The 21765-nt window shown below is 43.1% G+C and overlaps 1 protein-coding gene across 2 annotated transcripts in view; it reads left to right on the top strand.

The window, feature by feature from the left end:
- Nucleotides 1-2253: 2253 nt before the first annotated feature.
- Nucleotides 2254-21765, top strand: part of LOC121828254 (uncharacterized) — a 28390-nt gene continuing 8878 nt past the window's right edge. The window contains exons 1-4 of one of the 2 annotated variants that reach the window (XM_076566218.1): nucleotides 2254-2456; nucleotides 2534-2707; nucleotides 3029-3214; nucleotides 12567-12692. In XM_076566218.1, the coding sequence (XP_076422333.1) occupies nucleotides 2655-2707; nucleotides 3029-3214; nucleotides 12567-12692 (365 nt within the window). In that variant the 5' untranslated portion in view covers nucleotides 2254-2456; nucleotides 2534-2654. The remainder of the gene's footprint in view (nucleotides 2457-2533; nucleotides 2708-3028; nucleotides 3215-12566; nucleotides 12693-21765) is intronic. The other variant, XM_076566219.1, reaches the window with a different exon arrangement.

Raw genomic sequence — 21765 nt, 5'->3', positions numbered from 1 at the left:
GAGGGTACATGCACATGCCATGGAACACAAACAGAGTGAGAGGATAACTTGTGGGGGTCAGATCTCTCTTTCTACCATGCAGATCCCAGGGACCTAACTCAGGTCATCAGGCTTGGGAGTTTGTACCTTAGTCCCCTGAATTATTTTGCAAGCTCTAATTTCTATTTTTCTTAAGAAGTTATCTTAGCTTAAGAAAGTTAATGGAGTATATATACTCTATTGACTGTAAATATCAGTTTAGGATTTAACAAAATGTTCATTGTAAAATGGCTTGGGACCTGATGGGCTACTGAAGCGCTACTCAAAGGCACCAGAGAAGGCAGGGTTCAGAAGTGTGGGTGATACTAGATGCCCATCCCCACACACTGATTTGAGTGAAGGAAAATTACAACCAATATTTAGGCCAAGGAGGGCCAAAGAGGGATGTGGGATCTTCTGGGGTTGACCACAATGCCCTGATGTAAGAGTTCTGTCTCTGGTTTTTGAAACAGAAGCTTCTGAATTCATAATACCAGATGATCAGAAAGAAAATTCAAAACAAAATCCAGAACCTCTTGGATTTCTCAGGCAACAGGGAGGGACTTTCATGTGCTGAGGAGGAGGCTGTGTTAGCCAATGTCAGGCGAGATCAGAGATGGTGTTCTTTCCTCTGTAGCCTTAACAAAGTAGACACAAAGCTGCACATCTGAAGAACATGGGCCCACATTGGTTTCTTTGCATGGAAAGGTTTGAGTCTTTCGTCATGAAATTGTCTTGCCTAAAACAACCTAAATGGACTTGGAAAACATCCTACTCCATGAAATAGACCAGATACAAAGGGACAAATACTCTCTGAGTGAAATGGGCAAAGTTCAAGGGACAGGAAGTGGAAGATAGGCTGCCAGGGTCTGGCAGAAGAAGAAATGCAGTTGATTGTTTTTATTGGATTAATGAAAGGTTTATGGTGTAGCAGTGGTAAAGCTTGCACAGCATTGTTAGTGTACTTAATACCGCTGAATTATATACTTCAATGACCGTTGGATACTATATTATGTATATCTTATCAGAACAAGCTAAATTAAAGACTAAATCTTTCCTCAAAAAAAAAAAAAAAAAAAAACTTAACTTCTGAATACAATTCTGTTCCTTAACCACGCAGACTTTCTTATTGCCTCCCTCTTCAGATTCAAGTCTTCCAGACTCTTTGTCTAAGCCATTAACACCGTTTTCCTGGGGTGGGGGATGGGGGAGGACAGTAAAGTCCTGTCAAGGAAATTTCTCCATCAAGTGACTTCCAGATCTTCAAATGCTCTTTTCAAAATGGAGCAAACAGGCAGACTCGTCTGACATCCGTGGAAGTTGATCTGTCTCCACACATGGAAACGATGAGAACAGTCTGCAGCTCCCTTTCCTGCCTCTGCTCCTTTTTGGAAGCAGGTGGAATTCTTTGGGCGGTGGGAGGCTGTGGCAGTGCTCACGGACCCAAGTAAGCATAGGCTCATCTCTCCAGCCCTTCTAGATTTTCTTCTTTTAAAACTGAGAGCATTTTTCGAAAACATCTGGATACATTTTGCTTACAAACTCTTTTCTTCAAAGTGGATTTTTACCATGTACACAGTGGATCAAGAAGGTACAAATTGGTACTGGGTGGATGGCTCAGTGGTTAAGAGCCCTTACTGTTGTTGCAGAAGACCTAGGTTTTGGTTCTCAGCATCTACTCGATGGCTCGCTACTGCCTATAACTTCAGTGCCAGGGGATGTGACCTCTCTTCTGACCTCTGAGGGCTCCTGCACACTCGTGGTACATATACGCATACTTATTCACACCCACACATGTGGTTCATCTTCTCACCAAGCCCAACTCTACCTGAGGCTCCGTTTCACCATCCCTACCTATACCTTAAAGTCAGGGTTGTTGAGAGATCATGTGATATTCTTTCCTTCTTTTTATGTGTATGGGTGCTTTGCCTGCATGCATATCTGTGCACCACATGTGTGCAGTACCTGCAGAAGCCAGAAGAGGGTGCCATAAATCCCCTAAACTGGAGTCACAGATGTTAGGAGCTGCCATGTGGGTGCTGGAGAAGGAACCTGGGTCCTCTAGAAGAGCAGCCAGTGCTCTTAACTGGTGACCCATTTCCCCAGCCCCTCATGCAATATTCTGAAGTATTTATTTATTTATTTATTTATTTATTTATTTATTTATTTATTTATTTATTTATTTATTTATTTATTTATTTATTTATTTATGAGAGACTGTTTGAAATGAAATTTCTGTCTTGGAAGTTTAGTTACTGTGTAAATGAAAGATGGAGCACATGGTATACTTGAGTAAGCAAACAGATCTATGCCAGGTATCACCAGAACTTCAACGAGGACATTTCCATGCTAGGTCAGGGGCCAACATGAGCGACCTCCATCTCCTGACCACCCACATAGAGCAACAGAAACTTCAAAAATCATCTGCCCTCTCTGAGGTATCCAAGTTGTATATATATTTGTTCCTTTTTCAATTTTATGGATAAGGCAAGTAATAGTCTTTGTGCTTTGTCAGAAAAGTTGATGAAGTTTACCTCTTCCGAAGCTGGAGAGAATAGCAAACAAATTACGCTGTCACTCTCCCTGGAGTACATCGAGTGCTGTCACACCGAGCAAACATTTCTTCTCTTGGGGACATGGCACTTGATGACTTGTGCAGGCGGAAGGAGCCAGAGGAAAGAATAACATGGTGAGTTTGGAGCCACGTGTGACTGGAAACACAAGTAGAAGCAAGCTTTTTTAGGTGCTGCAGTGTTAAGAACTGTAGGAAAACCGATGTGTGGCCACCCCGTGTCAGCAAGGATGTCGTTCTGAAGTGTTAGTGGGGTGGAGTCAGCCCCCAGAGTCTTCCGTGAGTCGAGTTAGAGGTGGGCACTGCCCTGGGAGGCTGCTGTGTGAGGATTTGAGATGACCCTGACGAGGGCGGGTTGGACTGAGAAGTCTCAACAAAGTCAGAGTAGACAGGAATGGAGCCACAGAAATGCGCTCTTTTCTCCTCAACTCCTTGCAGCTGCTACACATGTCTGCTCACAGAACCCAGGACCGCGTCACTTGTCAAGTCAGGGCAGAAGGACAGAACCAGCCGGCTGGAAGCCAAACCCAGGGCTTGGAAGTTGTCGCTAAGATGGCGACCGGCTGTTGGAAATAAACAAATCAGCTCATTTGGAGAGAGGAGTCTTATGATCCGACACGACAGGTATAAAATGCTGAGAGAAGGAATTTCTTCGCTCTGAGGACAGTTTGCCTACCAGGCCCACTGCTTCTCAGGGTTATAACCCTGTCTCCCCGCTGTGGTCACTGGCAGGGAAGGGTGGTACAGCTCTCCCCTTGTCCTCCGTAAAGCTGTCCTGGACTCAGGCTGGCATCTTGTTGGACAGTCACCTCAGACTCCATCACAAGAGGCATATGGGGCATAGTTCGCAGAGCTGGGTTCTCTTGTGGTCAAGAGGGATTCAAAAGAGCCGGAGGGGTGGCCACGTCAAGGCCTGGCTTGTGCAGGGGACCTTCCCTCACCAGGAACCATGGGAGGCCTGACCCTGGTACAAGGCCACATGGAAAAGCTGGCCAAACACCCTGCCATCGGCAGAGTCCAGGAAGTGGTTTGCACTGTGGTCACACCGCCCATGTGTTACACAATGTGATACCAGGGGGAGAAGTGCTTTTCTTCCTCTTCCAAATTAAAATAGCCTTTCCTCAACAAATTAATTTTTCAAAAATTGTTTTTTTTCCAAGTAAGAAGAGCGATCTAGAGAAACTTGCCTGTTGGCTGATGAAATAAACGACTTATGAAGGTTGGGAGAAGAAATGGCCGGGTTGACATTTCTTTCCCTCAGTGCCGAAGGAACACAGAGACAGACAGCTTGTTCACTGGTCAAGAGCATGTGGCTTTCTGGTCAGGGGACAGGCCAGGGAGTCAGAAAGTCTGGGTTGTATTCCCAGCTTTGGCACTGACTCATTGGGTGACCCTGACCAGTGACTGTACCCTCAATGCCCGTATCCAGAAAACAGGGATATAATGACAACCCCCAGAAAGGAATGTTTGAGCAGTTTCTAGGCATATGAGGCTCGATACTTTGAGGTCTCAGGCAAGTGAAGATGGTAAGAATTCCAAGATGAATTTTCTTACTCAGGGAAGCATGGCTGAGAGCTTTTGATAACCCCCCAGGACTGTTAGCGCCAACCTTTGATATATTGTTTAAAAACTCTCACATCTCTGAAGCCACTTTGTCACCTTCCAAAATTTCATACTGTTGGATCCTTTGAGTTTACTTGAAAACAATTTAAAATTAAATTCCATGGCAGTGACTCATCTCCTGCCAGCCAGTAAATATTAAGGTGAAAACCTCTTGTGACATTTAACACAATGGCTTCTCTGAGGGCTTGCATTAGATATTTTAAAGACGTATAATTTGATATGTTGTCTCTTGTAAAAACCTGAAGGAGCCAAAATGCAGACATTTTTTCAGCTGGAAAAGAAATAGTTTGAATTTGAGACAAGAACATTTGTCTTTTGTCAGATCTGACCTTCTATTCGCCCTACCGTCATTGTGTGTGTGTGTGTGTGTGTGTGTGTGTGTGTGTGTGTGTGTGTGTAAAGATATGGATGATGCCATAAAAACAATAACTAAGCTGCTGAGTTGGCTTATCAGTCTCCTGGCACCGAACCTGACAATCTGAGTTCAATCACCAGGACACATATGGTGGAAGGAGAGAACTGACTTCCTCCAAATTGTCCTTTGACCTCCATATGATGGGCACCACAGCTTGTGCCCATCCCATAGGCATCACTGCTGCACACCCCCCAACCCCCACCATAAATAAAACGCAATACTAAAAAGTAAAAAAACAAAGCCACAGCTAACAGAGCAAAAGTCAGGAAAGGAAATCTGATCCTGGCACATCCACCCTAGTGAGGAAGAGCTTTTGGCTATGCCAATCAGTTTTTGTATCTGAGGGGGATCTCACCTTTTTTTCCTGTCTCCTATATATCTGGCTATCTTCGATCTCTATCATCTATCTACAAATCCTTCCAGTCATTTTCACGTGGGAGAGTCTGTGGGTGAAGCTGGGAGGCAGAGCTGGGACAGATTTCCAGCCAAGCCGTGTGGGTTAGTGTCTACTGCACTGGGTTGAGGGATGCCTATTTTTGGTTTTGGTCCAGTCATTAAAAAAAAAAAAAAAAAAGAAGAAGAAGAAGAAGGCCTTCAAAGTTCGGCTGAAAGCCACTCCGTAAAGGTCTCTTTGATGTGCCCTCGCTGTGTACCCATGAACACTATACACAGCCAGTCAACTCCGACACTCCATTCCTTAGTCTTTCTTCCTACTTAAGATTTACTGTGTTTTGTCATAGATTCTATTCTTCATATAAGTAGTTTCATTTGAAGACACCAAAACTGTGATAAAAATAGTTTCTATAGTTAAGAGTTACTTTTTCTTGATTAGAAATAGCTTTTCAAAACTCTGAAAAAAAATATATGCTTACTAAAAAAATATTATGTAACATGTAAAGTATAAGGAATGCTTCATCTGTGATCCTGGATACCAAGTAGAGCTATATATTCATGATTACGTTGAACATTTTGGCATGTTTCTATGGAAGTTTATTCTATATGTACATTTCCTTAGACATCATATCAAACATTATCTTTTGGAAAGGGGCACCTTCATTTAAAAATGGATCCCTAGTTTAAGAAGCTATATATATATATATCCTGAAGCACACGTATTATGAACGCACACACCCACCTTACTATGTAATGATCTAGATTCTTATAATTTTCAGCTGTTACACTTTATTCCAAATTGATGAAAGCGACACTCATTTTGTTGTTGGTGGACATTAAGTTTTCTGGGTCCTTTTATAAATAGTAACATATTGAATATCTCTGTATATGAAAATATTCCATAAAGTTGAACACTTTAGTTGTATATACACTAACATTTTTAATATTGGTATCAGCTATATTAGTCAAAACGAAGATACTGAGAGGTTTTGGTTCGTTCTAGAAAACAAAGGAGTACACCTCTTGTACTTGTTCATGGGCTTTAAAATGCATGGTCTTTGTTGAAGAGGCCTCAGACTGAGTAGTGGGAAAGGAATAATAATCAACCAAAGAAAAATGGCCAGACGGTCATGTGATTGGCTCCCTAGATGGAGTAGTGGCTATGATCCACAACTATTGAATTAATTAGTTGATTTTATTTATTTGCTCATTTAACTATATTTTTCAACTTTTACTAATTTATTTTTTTGGAGTCAGAATCTTGCTATATGTAGCCCAGGCTGGGTTGCAATTCACTATATAGTCAGGCTGATCTTGAAATCTCAATCCTCCTGCCTCAGCTTTTTGAAAGAATATAAACCTGTTTATTCATATTCAGAGAGAATTATTCTTTTCCTCCTTCCATTCTAAGTTTTTGGAACATTCACATGGTACTTATTTTTAAATAATGATAAGGTATAGGTAAAAGTAGGACAAGATTGACATAGTAGTAAAATGGCTAACCCGGAAGCAATCATAGCACAGCCTAATGTTAATTTGCTGTGGACCCAAGAAAGACTTGCCCCTGAAGGGTGAAATTAAGTTGTTCAAGACCATTGCTTTGATTTTACTCAACCAGTTAAGGAAGAAGTCCTATTATTTTTGCAGAATGAATTGATCTGTTGCATTGCACAGTGCTGGCCTGTCACTCACGGTGACAGCACAGAGTGGCCCTTTGATCTCCAGAAAGTTGCAGCAGCAGACAGGAATCACTATATGAGAGCGTGCCTGTCTCAGGCTCTGGGGCAGACAGTGTAGCGCATAAGGAAAACTAACCCTGGGACAAGTAGGAGCAGAACCCGCATAGAGTCATTCCTCTGCTTAATAAAAAGAACAGAGAGACGAAGACAACGGCTTCTCATTTCTAAAAAACCTGCTGTCATTTCCTCACGATTCTGCATCCCTTTAGAAACGAGAAACGTAGACCAAGAGAATCTGATTCAGCTTGACTGTGGGATTCTTTTAATAAAGGAAGGCTGCACAAGCATTAATGAATAGCCACCCCCAAACAATCACCTTTCATTCTTTACGGAAGAAAGAGAAGAGACGAGAGATAGAGCCCATGAGGCTGCCTTGTGACTGTAACATGTCGTACCTCGGCTACCTATTTTCACATTTAATGAAAAGCTGAAGAGACCATGGCTCATTGGAGACAATTGTTTATGATGGAAAACTGATTATAAATGGAATTAGCCTTAGGCCTCTCCAGCACAGCATTACTATAAGGACTATCCTGGTAATTGTTGCTTCCCATCTCTACTCCATCTCCTTCTACCTCTCCCCACACCAGGACACAGATTCACAGAGAGCTTACATTATGGCCGGAAGTCTTGTGTTGCTAGGAAAAGACAACACTCTCCCATTGAGCTGCGTTCTTGGTTCCTTGTAATTTTTTTCCTGGTTAATAGATTTTTGACTACCAAGATATGGCTAAGAAAGAGTGCATAAACTCAATGCCAAACCAACATCATAAATGATTGTCCTAGAATGAAAAAAAAATTTGAGCCATGGTTTTGTATGTAGTCAAGGCTAGCCTCAAACTTGTGAGTTTCCAGCCACATTTTCCCAAGTGCTGAGATTAGAGATGTGTACCACCATGCTCAGCCTCTTAGGCAGATTTTTTTTATATTTTAAATTTATTTATTTTAAATTTAATATGCAAGATATTAGATACTCATTACACCATTTTCCAACAAAGTGTTTTAGTATATTGTCTCCCCTGCGCTGCCTCCCCAATGGCCTGTCTCTTTGTTTCCTGCCTTTTAAAAATTATTTATTTTCTCTTCCTCATGGTATGAGTGGTCTACTCAATTTTAAAGATAAGACTATACATTTTATACATTCATTCATTCATTCATTCATTCATTCATTCACCAGTAATGGAAAGTTTTTGGTGTGTGTTTATGTGTGTATTTATAACACGCGTGCATGCACATGTGCAAGTGTGAGCACCTATGGACAACAGAACAGAGGACACTATTTAGTATTGCTTCCCACCTTCCTCCATGTTGGAGGCAGGCAGGGTATCTTTTTTGTTGTTGGTGTTGTTTGCTGCTGCATAGGCCAGGCTAGTTGACCTGTGAACTTCCGGGCATTCTCCTGTCTCTGCTTCCCACGTCAGCACAGGAACACTAGAATTATAAGCATGGAGTGCCATGTTCCACTTTCCATGGAGCCTGGATATTCACACTCAGATCTTCAGTTTTTTTACCCATTGAACCATCCCTCCACGTCAGTAATGAAAATTTAAAAATTGTGTATTAATATAAAATAACAATGCCTAATGAAGTTCAAGCTTTCTATGTTCTCTAGCCAGCTGGTCAGATCTGGCCATTTGCATGAATAAAAAATGCAGCTGCTGACTAAGATGGCTGGTTGGGGGACACACAGTCTCTGTCTTCCACTTACCCACTGGGAAATCACTGGAAGATTTTGTTATTAGAATCATTATTTTCTTTTGTTGTTGTTGTTGTTTGTTTATTTTGATACAGAGTCTTGCCACATCCCCCAGACTGGCCCATAACCTCCAATCCTCTGGCTTCATTCAGCCTTCTAAGGGTTGGAATTACAGGTATGCACACGCACTTCTGCCTAGAGTCGAGTCATTCTTGAATAGCAGTTCTAAGGATCCGAGGATTTGAGTTTACATGGGAGAAGTCCAGTTTGAAGTTAATATATTGCCTGGTTCTTTTTTTTTTTTTTTTTTTGGTTTTTTTCGAGACAGGGTTTCTCTGTGTAGCTTTGCGCCTTCCCTGGAACTCACTTGGTAGCCCAGGCTGGCCTCGAACTCACAGAGATCCGCCTGGCTCTGCCTCCCGAGTGCTGGGATTAAAGGCGTGCGCCACCACCGCCCGGCATAGCCTGGTTCTTTTATGCAGATAGCCAAACAACCCATTTACCGCTCAGCAGAGACCAGAGAATCTCAGGAAAAAAATAAGGATCAAAAGGAAGTTGATAAAGACTAGGAAACAGATTCCTGCCTAGACCCAGTTTTAGAAGCCCGACCAATAACTTGGGGATGCTGGGTTTCACTTAACATCGTCAACAAGCTGAGTGAGCCCAGGGCCTGGTGCCTGGTGAACGAATGAAGGAATGAATGTCTGGGTGGCAAGGTGAGAAGGTGTTTAGTAAACGCTATTGGAGACAGCTTCATAAAAATGAAAGTCGACTCACAGATTTTGGTGGTTTGGGTGTGGGGTGAGTAAACTTTAAAACATTTTAAAGACAGCGACTCTTCAAGGCTTTCTTCCTGCTCCTTGGTTCAATGTCAGCCATATTTTCTTCACTACCATTGCGTGGAATGCAGCCAATGAGCTCTGCCTTTGTCCAGTAGACGGCGCTGTTGTACTCTAGCCTTGCCCATCTGGGTAGGCCATCCTTCCTTACAGTGGTTCATCTTAGGTTTTCATGAGAAGGACTACAGACATTTGGGAAACACTTTTTTTTTTTTTTTTAATTAGATGCAAAAATACTTACTGGGACCACCTGTCTTCTCCAAGCAGTATAGTAAAAAAGAAACTAAAAAGCAGCATTTACATTTTCCCTGTTCTAGAATCAAAATAACCTCAGGACGATGGGATCCTGACACCTTTCACTGAATGAAGTATCCACAGTGTGTGTGTGTGTGTGTGTGTGTGTGTGTGTGTGTGTGTGTGTGTGTGTGAAATGGTGGTTAAGTATCTCCAGCATCTAACCACCATCCTGTTTTGATTGAGGGCCCCAAGTCACACACTTGGTGGGAGGCCTGGGCCCAATAGGGTGGGTCTTTTTTTCAGGGAGCAGAGGAACACTAGACCATTGTGGAGCAAGGTGTAGGGGCTGCTGCTGGGTGGCTGAGGCACAGCTGTCCCCAGATGCCCACTATCAAAGACTCTACAGGGCGGCACGGACTTGGACCTCAAAGGGATTGAGGCAGATGCCACCCTGGCCTGGGGTCAAACTGTGTGTGGGGACAGGGAAAGGAACGTAGACTTTGGCTGAGTGAAGAGAGGAAATATGGGCACCTAGGGAAGGCTCCTGCCTGGCAGCAGTTTAGGGAACACCAATCTGACAGCGGCCTGGGAGGTCTTCCTTATAAAATTTATAAAAGTAAAGAGCAACCAGAAACTCCAGAAAAGGCACCATGTAAGGACTACTCGGTGCAAATCCTTATTTTCAGTTGAGAGTGGTGGTGATCAAGTTGGATTAGGGATGGAAATGTATCAGTGTGAGCCTAGACTTTTCCATCTCCTAGTTCTGATAGATTTTAGAACATCATGCTATAACTGGGTCTTCTTCATTATCATAAAAACCAGGACGTTGTCCCTGTCCCATTTCTCTCACTGTGTTGCTGTGACAGCCACACACAGGAAAGTTTGTCAGGTCTAATGTTCCCAAAAGGTGTGAAGCCCTGCACTAGCTAGAGACAGGACCCCTTTCTGCTCATCATCAAAATGCTTCCATGCCATAGCACAGAATTCAGAAATTTTACATACAGTAAATATTAAAAAAAACAACAGACAGCCGGGCGGTGGTGGCACACGCCTTTAATCCCAGCACTCGGGAGGCAGAGCCAGGCGGAGCTCTGTGAGTTCGAGGCCAGCCTGGTCTACAAAGTGAGTTCCAGGAAAGGCACAAAGCTACACAGAGAAACCCTGTCTAGAAAAACCAAAAAAAAACAAAAAACAAAAAACAACAACAACAACAACAACAACAACAAAAAACAACAACAACAACAACAAAAACAAAAACAAACAAACAAACAAAACAAAAAACAAAAAACAGACAAATCAACAGCAAACTAGTGACAAATGCATGTCATCACTGAACAAACATCTCAGCAGAACGATCTTAGGTTGCAATGAACAACAGTGCATTCGCATTCTCTGTCTTATTTTCTTCTATAGACAGCATAAAGCCCTTCACTCAAAAATCTTCACCATTTCCCTTTCCCTTTGCTGTAGCTTTCGACTTGATGAATATAATCAGATACCATCTAGAAAAGGCTGGTTTGTGACCTCAGGAGTTGGAGGAAGCAAGCCTCCGCCAGGTTATAATTAGACAAGAGATGGAACAAGATAAAAATGAAGTGTTTGGAATAGCCCAGAGTGCTGATATGATGTGGCGCATGTCAAACTGATTTCTATACAAACAAGAGAGAAAGGAGCTAAAAAAACAGCTGCCATATGAAGGAAGACTTTGAGGAATAAGAGGAAACTCCCCCGGCTGACTGAAATATCCTCAGAACAGAACAACTACAAGAAAACAAGTGGATCGCCAAAGACTCAAATCCTTCAGAAGCCACATACGTGAGGCACCTTAAACCTTTTCTCTAAACAAGCATACGTAAACACACATTACAGTCAACCTAGGAACCCTTGTTTGCAGAGAGTTTTAGTCCACTCTAGCAACAGGAATACAGAATTCGAAAAGGTGTTGATGAAATAAAGCCGAATGTGAGGCTCAAATAATCCCTGCGTCCAGCCAGGACTGAGGGCATATGCTAGAACGCAGCTGTGCGGTTTGGTTTTGGCCTCCCCTCCCCCACAGGGCCAGCTGCAGCTCTCATCCTGTAGCTCTGTTTTCTTGATCTGTTCTATGCTTCATACAAAAGAAACAGCCACTAAAATAGTGTGTGGGGAGTTCTGAAGTGAAAACTATAGGTGCTATTAAATAAATAAATATGAACATATAATGATAAACATCATCACCAAATTTTACACGTGTCTAGGATTAGGGGAAGAGTTAGTTACAGAAGGACTCAGTAGCATGATGAAATATTATGCATTCATTTAAATGCACAGAAAATGTTTACCAAACCATGAGAGAGATAATTGGAATTCAAAAGGTGATTGGACGTTGTCTGAAGGCCAGTGTGGAAACAAACGCAGAAAGGATATGGAGGTCATTGTCACGTCTTGATATATATTCATCTCAAGACTTTTTTAAATTGGATTTTAAATGATTTCATTGCTTTTTAAATTTTTTATTTTTTGAGACAGGGTTTCTCTGTGTAGCCCTGTCCTGGCTGTCCTGGAACTCGCTCTGTAGACCAGGCTGGCCTCAAGCTCACAGAGCTTGCCTGCCTCTGCCTCCTGAGTGCAGGAATTAAAGGTGTGTGCTACCACCGCCCAGCTCATGTTGTAGATTTTGTTTGTTTGTTTGTTTTTGTTTTTGTTTTTCCTGTTTAAAAATATAAATGTTCGGCCAGGCAGTGGTAGTGCATTCCTTTAATCTCTGTGCTCAGGAGGCAGAGAAAGGCAGATCTTTGTGAGTTTGAGACCTGCCTGGTCTATAGAGTAAGTTCCAGAATAGTCAGGACTATAGAGAAACCCTTTCTTGAAAAATCAAAACAAACAAATAAATAAAATTAAAAAAATATTTGTTCAGGTTGCCATTTTGAACTCAGAAAAGAGGAAAATAAATAGTAAGTAAATATCCCCCCAACCTCTTTAATGTTCAACTTCAGTTCAAGTTGTTTTTGTTTGTTTGATGTGCCCCCCCCCCCCCACACACACTCTTTTCTAGATGCCGTGGAAGCTCTCACCTCATGCTGTTCAAGGCTTTTCTCTGGAGGAAGTCCCAGGTTCTGCTCCCGCTGCCTCTCAAGTGCACAAGGGTCATACTGAACCCATATTTAACGGACTTCCTTCAGTGAGTACTGGCGTACAGTTTGAAAAGGCACAGGCAGAATAGCAGGACAGAATAGTCTGTGATATTCTTGCAGTTATGTCTGCCTCCTAAAACCAGTCTGCCTTTAGAAGGTTCGGCAGCCAGGGCTGACTCTGGATAAGAAAGGAAGAAACTGGTAAGAAGGGCCCTCATGTTCCAGAGAGTCCTCGGTGAGTTGGGTCTGATGTCACACAGAGCTCGCCGAGGAATCCTCACTCAGCTTCCTCTGCACTGCGGGGTTGTTAGCGGTGTAAACATACACGGAGACCCCCAGAAGCACAGCCATGGGCGCAATCACTGCCAGAGCAGATGAGAGGCTGAATTTGAACCCTGATCTTCTCACTTCACATCTAGGGCTTTTCTTTTCTTTTTCTTTTGTTTTTTTTTCAAGATGGGATTTCTCTGTGTAGCTTTGCGCCTTTCCTGAACCTTGCTTTGGAGACCAGGTTGGCCTCGAACTCACAAAGATCCGCCTGCCTCTGCTTCCCGAGTGCTGGGATCAAAGGCGTGCGCCACCACTGCCCAGGTATCTAGGGCTTTTCTATTCCAACTTGTTTCACTAAATTGAATTTCATTGATTTATCATACAAAAAACTTACTATTTTTGGGAGGTGGGCAGAGTTTTATTACGCAACTCAGGCTTGCTTTGAATCTTCCTGTTTAAGCCTCTTGGGTGCTGTGATTATAGACATGTGTCAGTGTGACTGGAGTGTCTTTTTTTTTTTTTTTGAGACAAGATTTTTCTGTGTATCCTTGGCTGTCCTGAAACTCGCTCTGTAGACCAGGCTGGCCTCGAACTCAGAGATCCACCTGCCTCTGCCTCCTGAGTGCTGGGATTAAAGGCATTGACACCATTGCCTGGCATCTTTTTTTTTTTTTTTTTAAATGAAAAGACTGTGTGTGTGTGTGTGTGTGTGTGTGTATTCTTTCAAATTTAATAATATAGTATAAAATATTCACATCTTATAACAAATGAATATGACATAAAAGGAATGGAAACAAATCAAATCAGAAAATGGAAAGTAGAAAGCCAGCCTAGAAGAGGTGAAGCCATCCTCCTGCAGGAGATGGGAGCTAACACAGACACCGGAGACTGGACAAGGTGCGGAGAGTGAGAGACCTCGGAACAGTCAGTCCTCAGTGGGATGTCTCCATCAAATCCCTCCCCTGAGGACTCTGGGAACCCTGAGAACAGGTGGCTGAAAGATTGTAAGAGTCAGAGTGATGGAGGGCACCAGGAAAACAGTGCCTTCCACACAGCAGGGCTGGCACACATGGTCTCAGAGACCGTGACAGCACACACAGGGCCTGCACAGGTCCAAGTCAGAGGGGGTCCCAGTGCTGAGGGGGGAAGTGGACATGAGCCCCACCCCTAACCCAGAAGCTATCTCCAGTTGTCAACTGCTCACAAAGGAAAAATTAGTTTTCTCCAATGGCGTCTCACTGAGTATGCAAACCACCCTGGAGGGCAAGCCCATGCCCAGCAGTAGGTGGGCAACACAAAAGAACTCAATGGTTGTTTCAGAGATTTTTTTTTTGTCTCGTATTGCTTGTACATTTTTTTTAATCTTACTGATCTTTTTCTGATATATTATGATTTCCAATTTTGTGTTTTTATGATGTGTATGTGTGTTTCTCATGCTTTTCCTTTTTCTTCTTCTGTTTGTTTTAGTTTATTCTGGTTTGTTTGTTTTTCTTTTATTCGCCTGTTTGTTTCCTAAAATGAGAGCAAAAGAAATCATGGAGATGGATGGATGGATGGATGGGGATGACCTGGGAGGAGATGAGAGAGAGGAAACAGAAATCAGAACCTATTATATGAAAAAAATGATTTTTAATTGCAAAGAGAAAAAGAAAAAGGAAAAAAAAAATGAAGCCAATGAGATAGGGACATAATCATAAAGGATTCCAGGAAAGCGATTTTACTTCCAATGATCAGTTTATGCATTGGCAGACAGCGTTCCTGACCCACAAGAGCCACACCAGTTCCAACTCGACTGCTCTAGGTGTGATTTTTTTAGTTTCACCAGGTATCAAAGGATTCTGGGCTGACAGATTTATGGACTTGCCTAAGTAGGAGAGTGGTACTTCCATGGGGGCCAGACATGTTCCTTCTCTTTTGATGATGACCCTTGGAGCCATAGTGATTGACACATCACTCAGAGAGGTCCAGAGCGCTGGACGGGTCTGAAAGAAAAAGGAGAGATCTCAAGCAATTTAGTAAAAGCAGGAACTAAAACATCAGCTTCTCTTTAATCTAGGTAGTTTATTCTGGGTTATGAAGGCAAAATAAATGTTATTTCAGAAGTCTAGGGGGGATGCCTGGCTCCTTTGCTGGGTAAGTGGGCAGGTGATAGTGCACTATCAGTTTTAACCTAATTTATAGGTGAAAAGAGGAAACAGAATTTCATAGTCTGATGCTCCTTTTGATTCTCATCTCTCTTGTGAAGGGGTTTTGCTGTAAGACCCCTGATTTGAAAGTTGAACTGAAGATTCAGGACTGATGTTAAACATTAATTGACTTGAGCAGGTCAAGGCTGGTAATGCTTTCTCCCTCAAGTATCAACTTCCATTTTTCCCCATCCATGATCATCCTCATCCATGATCATCCCCATCCATGACCATCCTCATCCATGATCATCCTCATCCATGATCATCCCCACCCATGATCATCCTCATTTATGATCGTCCCCATCCATGGTCATCCCCACCCATGATCATCCTCATCCATGATCACCCTCATCCATGAGATATATTTGGAAGAACTGAAGATGTTATGAACTTTTCAGTGTGACAGGCTCAATAAATATTTAACAAAATGTTATAGCTCTGGAGAAATAATGAAAGGGTACAGGTAGATAAGAATAGGTAAAAGTTCTCTCAAGGGAGGGATGGAAATCAAAGATTTCTTTTTCTTTCTTTCTTTCTTTCTTTCTTTCTTTCTTTCTTTCTTTCTTTCTTTCTTTCTTTCTTTCTCTCTCTCTCTCTCTCTCTCTCTCTCTCTCTCTTCTTTCTTTCTTTCTTCCTTTCTTTCCTTCTTTTGTTTATTTTTTTGTTCTTTGAGACAGGGTTTCTCTGTGTAACAGTCCTGGTTGCCCTAGACCTCACTCTAGACCAGGCTGGCCTTGAACTCAAGAGATCTGCCTGCCTCTGCCTCCCAAGTGCTGGGATTAAAGGTGTGAGCCACCACCGCTGGTCTGAAGATTTTTTTTTTTTAGTTAATATACCATCCAAATGTTTACTTAGTTCAGGACTTTGTGCTGGTAAGTTTAGATGTATCATTGGGTTACAGATTTTTGTCTTCAAGGGCCTTTTATGTTCAGAGGTGATATAGAAATACACATGCATGGGAATATAAAGTAGAACATAAGATATTTTATTAGAAATAGAGGATGCTGGGCTGTGATGGCACACGCCTTTAATCCTAGCACTCAGGAGGCAGAGGCAGGTGGATCTCTGTGAGTTCAAGGCCAGCCTGGGCTATAGGACAGGCTCCAAAGCTACAGAGAAACCCTGTCTCAAAAAACCAAAAAAAAAAAAAAAAAAAAAAAGAAAAGAAAAAAGAAAAAAGAAAGAAAGAAAGAAAGAAACAGAGGAAGACGTTAAAGAATCCCTTTGACCACAGAATAAAGGATGATTGAAAAGGAATGAGTATCTCCAAGGACCAGAAATGTCAGCGGTTAGCTCAGTAGGTAGGGCTAGCCTGGCAAGTTCATACTTGAGTTTGATCCTCAGAACCCACATCAAAGTGCTAGATCTGCTGGTGTGCTCTTGTAATCCCAGAGTGGAGGAGACAGAAACTAGGGAGTCCTCGGGGCTCACTGGACTGCCACCCTAGCCTACCCTGGGAACTCCAGGCCAATGAGAGGTCTTCTCAAAGGAGGTGGGTGGCTTTCCTGGGGATAACAACTGAGGTTTTTCCCTGACCTCCACGTGTGCCCTCGCACCATAAACATGCACACACACTTAAAAACATGTCAGGAAGAGCATGCAAATCTAAAGTGGCACGGAAGTTTGAGGAACAGGCCAGGGGAAGTCAGGGGAAGGAGGTGGAAGACCTCCACCATGAACACAGGACAGTAGATAGACCCACCAATTCTGACTGGGTGCCCGGCCCCAGAAGTGTAGTTTAAGGACCCTGTGGTCTTTGGGGCTTCTCAGAGCCATCTGGCATCCTTGAGTCGTGACTTGCTCTGTGAGTGAGAGTGGAGTTTCTTGTCTTTGGAGGTCATCTGACTGTTTTTGTCACATGGTCAGATGGTGTCTGTATGACAGGAAGTCAAATCATGTTTTTAATGGCATAATGAAGTGATGAGAAGTGTAGAGTTACTGGTCAGATTTTAACTGACCTCAGAAATCAATTTGAAGGGGGGCTTTTGTCTCAAGGTGGAGTCTGTAGGCAGGAGAAGGTCACAGTAGGAGTCAAGATTTGTGGTCAGGCCTGCACTGAGCTTGTGAACTCATTTACACGAAGATCTGGCGTTTTCACTCACCACTCGGAACTTTGGCTTCCTTAGCTCTAAGATGCTGTCTGTAGTGTTTGTTCTACCCCAGATTCTTACAAGGACCAAAGTAAGTGATGGCTTGTTTAAGTTAATGCTTTGTTCTTCTCTAGCGGCAGGGATGTCTTGTGAGGTTTTAGCCCTTCCGCCCCCAGCCTCTAGCATTATTGCGTAGAGCAGGCACTTGATAAATTATATTACTTTGCACGCGGCTTGTCGGTTATGCACAAGGCTCTGAGTTGGATCCCAGCACTGCATAAATCGGTGTAGTGGCACATGCCTATAATGCCGGCACTTTGGTGATGGAGGCAGGAGGATCAGAAGTTCAAGATCGTCTTTGGTTACATAGTAAATTTGAGGCCAGACCGAAATGTATGAGACATTGTCTCAATTTTAAAAAAATGTTAAACTGTGTTGCTCTTTAAGCAAGCCACTCTGCATTCCCCGAGCTTCTTTAATGAAAGTTAGCTTGTCCCAGAGGGCACTTGTTCCTTTGGCCCATCACACCAGATCAAGCTGCACTTCTCTGATGAAGCACAGTGTTGTCTTCCTCGGCTGCAACCATTGATGGTTCCATTATATCATGTGGCTTTCCTTTGCCCCCCCCCCCATTCATTAATATCTACACAATGTCATTTGTCGTATGGAGGGATTTGCCATTCAAGATCCTAAGGTCTGTTCTGTGTTAGTTAGCAACTACCCACAGTGGGCAGCTTAGCACGCTGCTCAGCAGGAAATCACATTGGAAATGATTTGTTTTATTTTCGTCTTGTCATCCTGGGGAGCTCTGCATTGCTTTATCTGAGCTTGCGAAACAGCTCTGAATGGGAGCGGTCAGGATCGAGTCGTGTTCTCGCCCCTCATCACACTTGGCACGTTCTCTTTCCGGACACATCCAGTGGATATTGTGCAGACCTTCCCCAGCTAATCTCAGGAAGACTGAAGTCTTTAGAAGGCCACTCTTCATATTTAGGGGTAAGTGGCAAGAGCAGGAAATGCTTACTTCTGTTTGGGTTGTGTTTTCTTAGCTTGGAGAAGAATTATGACTTAATGGGATTGATTAATGACCCCCACAGGAGACACAGTCCTGTGGCCCGGACTGAGGGAGCCGAGTACATAGCTTGCTTTTCAATCTCCCAGGATCTTTAACAGTTGTAAAGCATTTGCTTCCCCAGTTTACTTTGGGGAGTAGCTTCTGTAATTAAAAAATGTGCTTTGAATGGAAGGCCCAGTGTTCTCTGTAGAGGATTCTAGAGACTGTCACCTCCAAAAGAAAATGACCATGACTTGTCTCATTGAGAACACTTAAATTCACTTGAAGTCACTTTCAGAAATGCTGTTGTTTGATTTGCTGATGCAGAATACTTGTTCAGAAAAGAGGTCCTGTCAGACTGCCCTGGTAAGGATGTCAACACCTTAGCAAGATGATGAAAGTCAGGCTACGGGTTCCCAGAGACTCAGCCCCTCTCGGTCCTTGGCACACTGTGTCATGCTTGGTTGAGTGGGCTTCTGTGAGTCTTTCCAAAGCCCCTGGACAGATAAAGTGCAAGTCCTTGGTAAATAGGAACTAGAACTTACCCGTACTTTGTCTCCCCTTGATAGTGATTCAATATATTAGATGTAGGTGTCCATGGGTATTTTACGTATTAATAGATACATTAATGCAACAAGCCATTGACTGTGGTCTTCAGGGGGAAAAAGCAAGGTAAAGCAAACTCCTGTCCTCATAGAGCTTTTTTTCTGGTAGTAGAGAAAGCAACCTAGGAGTAATCAAATGAAAAGACAGAACTGCATGTGATTGCAGCTTCCCCTGCACGGGTGGTGGGTGGAATCTAGCTGCTGACAGCGATGGAGAGTGACAGGGTGCCTGCTTTGGATTAGGCAGCCGGGAGAGGTTACTCTGAAGAACATTTGAGCAGAGGTTTGATTGGAGAGACGAAGGGAGAGTGTGAATGGGTCAAGCTGGAAAAGGCAGTTCAGACAGATGGACAATACAAATAGAGAAGAAGTGTGGGACTGTGGTGGAGAAATTGTTCTCTGTAGTTCAGCTGCTTATGTTGAAATACCAGCTCTGTGCCTTGACTAGATTTCACTGTCAACTTGACACAACCTAGAGTCACCTGGGAAGAAGGAACCACTGTTGAGGAAGTGTCTAGATTACATTAGAGTGCCTGCGAGACATTGTCTTTTTTGCTGTTTGATGTAAGAGACCCTAGCCCACCGTGGGTGGCACCATCCCTACACAAGAGCTACTGGGCTATGTGAAAACCTGGCTAGGCATCAGCCTATGGGTGAGCTAGTGTGTGAGCCAGGAAGCAGCATTCTTCCATGGTTTCTGCTTCAGTTCCACGTGAGTTCCCATCCTGACTTCCCTCAACGGCTTGTGAGCTGGAAGTGTAAGCCAAATAAGACCTTCCCTCCCATAAGTTGTCTTTGGTCAGAATGCTTTATCATAGCAACAGAAAAGCCACTTATCTTTCCTCAGGAAATACTAAAGACAGTGGTATTCAGTGAGAAGTTCCCGTGTAGGCGGGGGATGTAGCTCAGCGGAGGAGTGCCTGTAGAGCCCATTAAGGCCTTGGTTTTAGTTCTCAGCAACTCAGCAAACAAAACAACGTAAAGCAAACAAAAAACCAAACACACACCTTCCCGTGTGTCAGTTAAAATGTTAGCCTTTCTATAACCATATTGTGTTTTACTTCTCACATCAGCTCCGCAAAATTCAGATGATTCTTAAAGTCATTCTCCTAACAAGGGGAGGAGACTCGAAGAGGTGAGTGAGGCGCCAGGATTCAACCACTGCAGTTTGAATCAAGAGCCAGTAGTAGTAATACCAAATACAACTTGGGATGAACAGAGCCAGCTGTGGGGAAGCTGGGCTTTCTGCACATGGAAGCTTCTCTCTCCCTGCCAGTGACCTCCTCTGCTCCAAACCGTGCTTGGGGCCTTTGCAGGTAGTTTGAAAGGGCAGTTACCCATGGACTGCCACCTCTTGCTCTGGAGCTTTTCCCGCAAAAATCACTCCTAGCTCCCAGGCCTTGGCAAAAGCCCATCTTAGTTTAGGTAAGGTGACACACCAGGTCCAGCAGAAATGCCGGGGGACATTGAGATTTGGTGGCAGTAGTGGCAGCTAATAAGCATGGCTCTGCAGGAGAGCCGCTTTGTGACCTAAGCCAAGTGGTCGGATCTCTCAGCCTGCATTTCCTCCTGCATAAAACCGATTCGTCAGATCTCTACTGCATACCTCGCTTAATGAGGTTTCTCCTGTGTAAACCAAATGAGGTCACAGGGAATGACATCAACTATATAAATAAAACATACACACTATTTGAGCATTCGAAAGTTGTCATAAGCATGCACACATGTTCTGATGCTTTGACTGTTCAAATGTATCTCTGTGATGAACTTCTGGGCCTGGGTTACATCTCTATTTCTTCGGATCTCATGGGTCCATGTTACATCTAATTCTTCAAATCCCACTTCTCTGATTAAACAAAACCAAACCAAAGCAAACCTATTGCTTGGTTTTTCATCAACAGTTTAAAACTTGCTCTTCTGGGAACTAGATCAAAACTAGATCAGTTGCTCCTCTAGAAACTAGGGCACTTCCTACCTTTTGGAACTAAAGCCATGTGACTTTGCAATTTCTACCAAATGTATTTACTTTACTGTAGAAAATAATCTTAGTAAGAAATTTAGGTGAATTAGAATTTTAGTTTTGTTTTAGTTTTGATATGGGATTTTACTGTATTGCTCAGTCTGGGCTGGAGCTCATAATCCTCCTGCCTCAGCCTCCCAAGGTTATAGCTATGTATCACTAAGCCCAGCTGCAGCTGGGATTGAACAGATTAATTCTGGTTTCACTATAAAGTAAAAATGAATTAGGAAGGCCTCTCTCTTTATACTCTGTAGAAAATATACTTGAAGTAGCAGTTTACAGTTCATGTGGTTTGCCAGCTTTGTGTGTGTACATGAGCCTCTGCACATGTGTGCATATGTGGATACGTTATGTATAGCAGAGTGGCTATTCTGGGCATCTCTGCTAAAACCAGTGTACAGCACAGTGCACACACTCATGCATAGCAAATAACTGAGTTGAAGATGATTAGATTCTAAGAGCAGTGAGGACCCCATCACACAGTGAAATGATGTTCAAAGCTCTACAGTGCATAAAGGCTCAGGCTTGATAGCAATTTCCTGGGGTTGGGACCCTGGCCAGGTTACTCGGCTCTAAGGCCATAGAGAAGATACTTATTTTCTTTGAATCCCTCATTTGTCATTGGCAAAATGAAGGTAGTAATGAGACCCACTTCTCAGAGTGTTCTAGTAAAGGTAGGGCCTGATGTGTATTTGCACTGTAAAGTCTTATTGTTGATGGCTCTGACAAGAGCTTAGTACGTCTAACGTATTCCTTCTCACTAACTCTATGAAACAGGAACTACTACTTTTCTTATTTTATAGATGAGAAATCTGAGTAGACACAGGGAGCCAATTGTCTGAGGCTGCTCAGCGAGGACCAAGGCAGCTGACCATCCATCCTGCATCTACATCTG

The sequence above is a fragment of the Peromyscus maniculatus genome, chromosome 3, assembly GCF_049852395.1.
Source record: "Peromyscus maniculatus bairdii isolate BWxNUB_F1_BW_parent chromosome 3, HU_Pman_BW_mat_3.1, whole genome shotgun sequence".
Lineage (NCBI taxonomy): Eukaryota > Metazoa > Chordata > Mammalia > Rodentia > Cricetidae > Peromyscus > Peromyscus maniculatus.
This window is presented reverse-complemented; position numbering and strand designations above follow the sequence as displayed.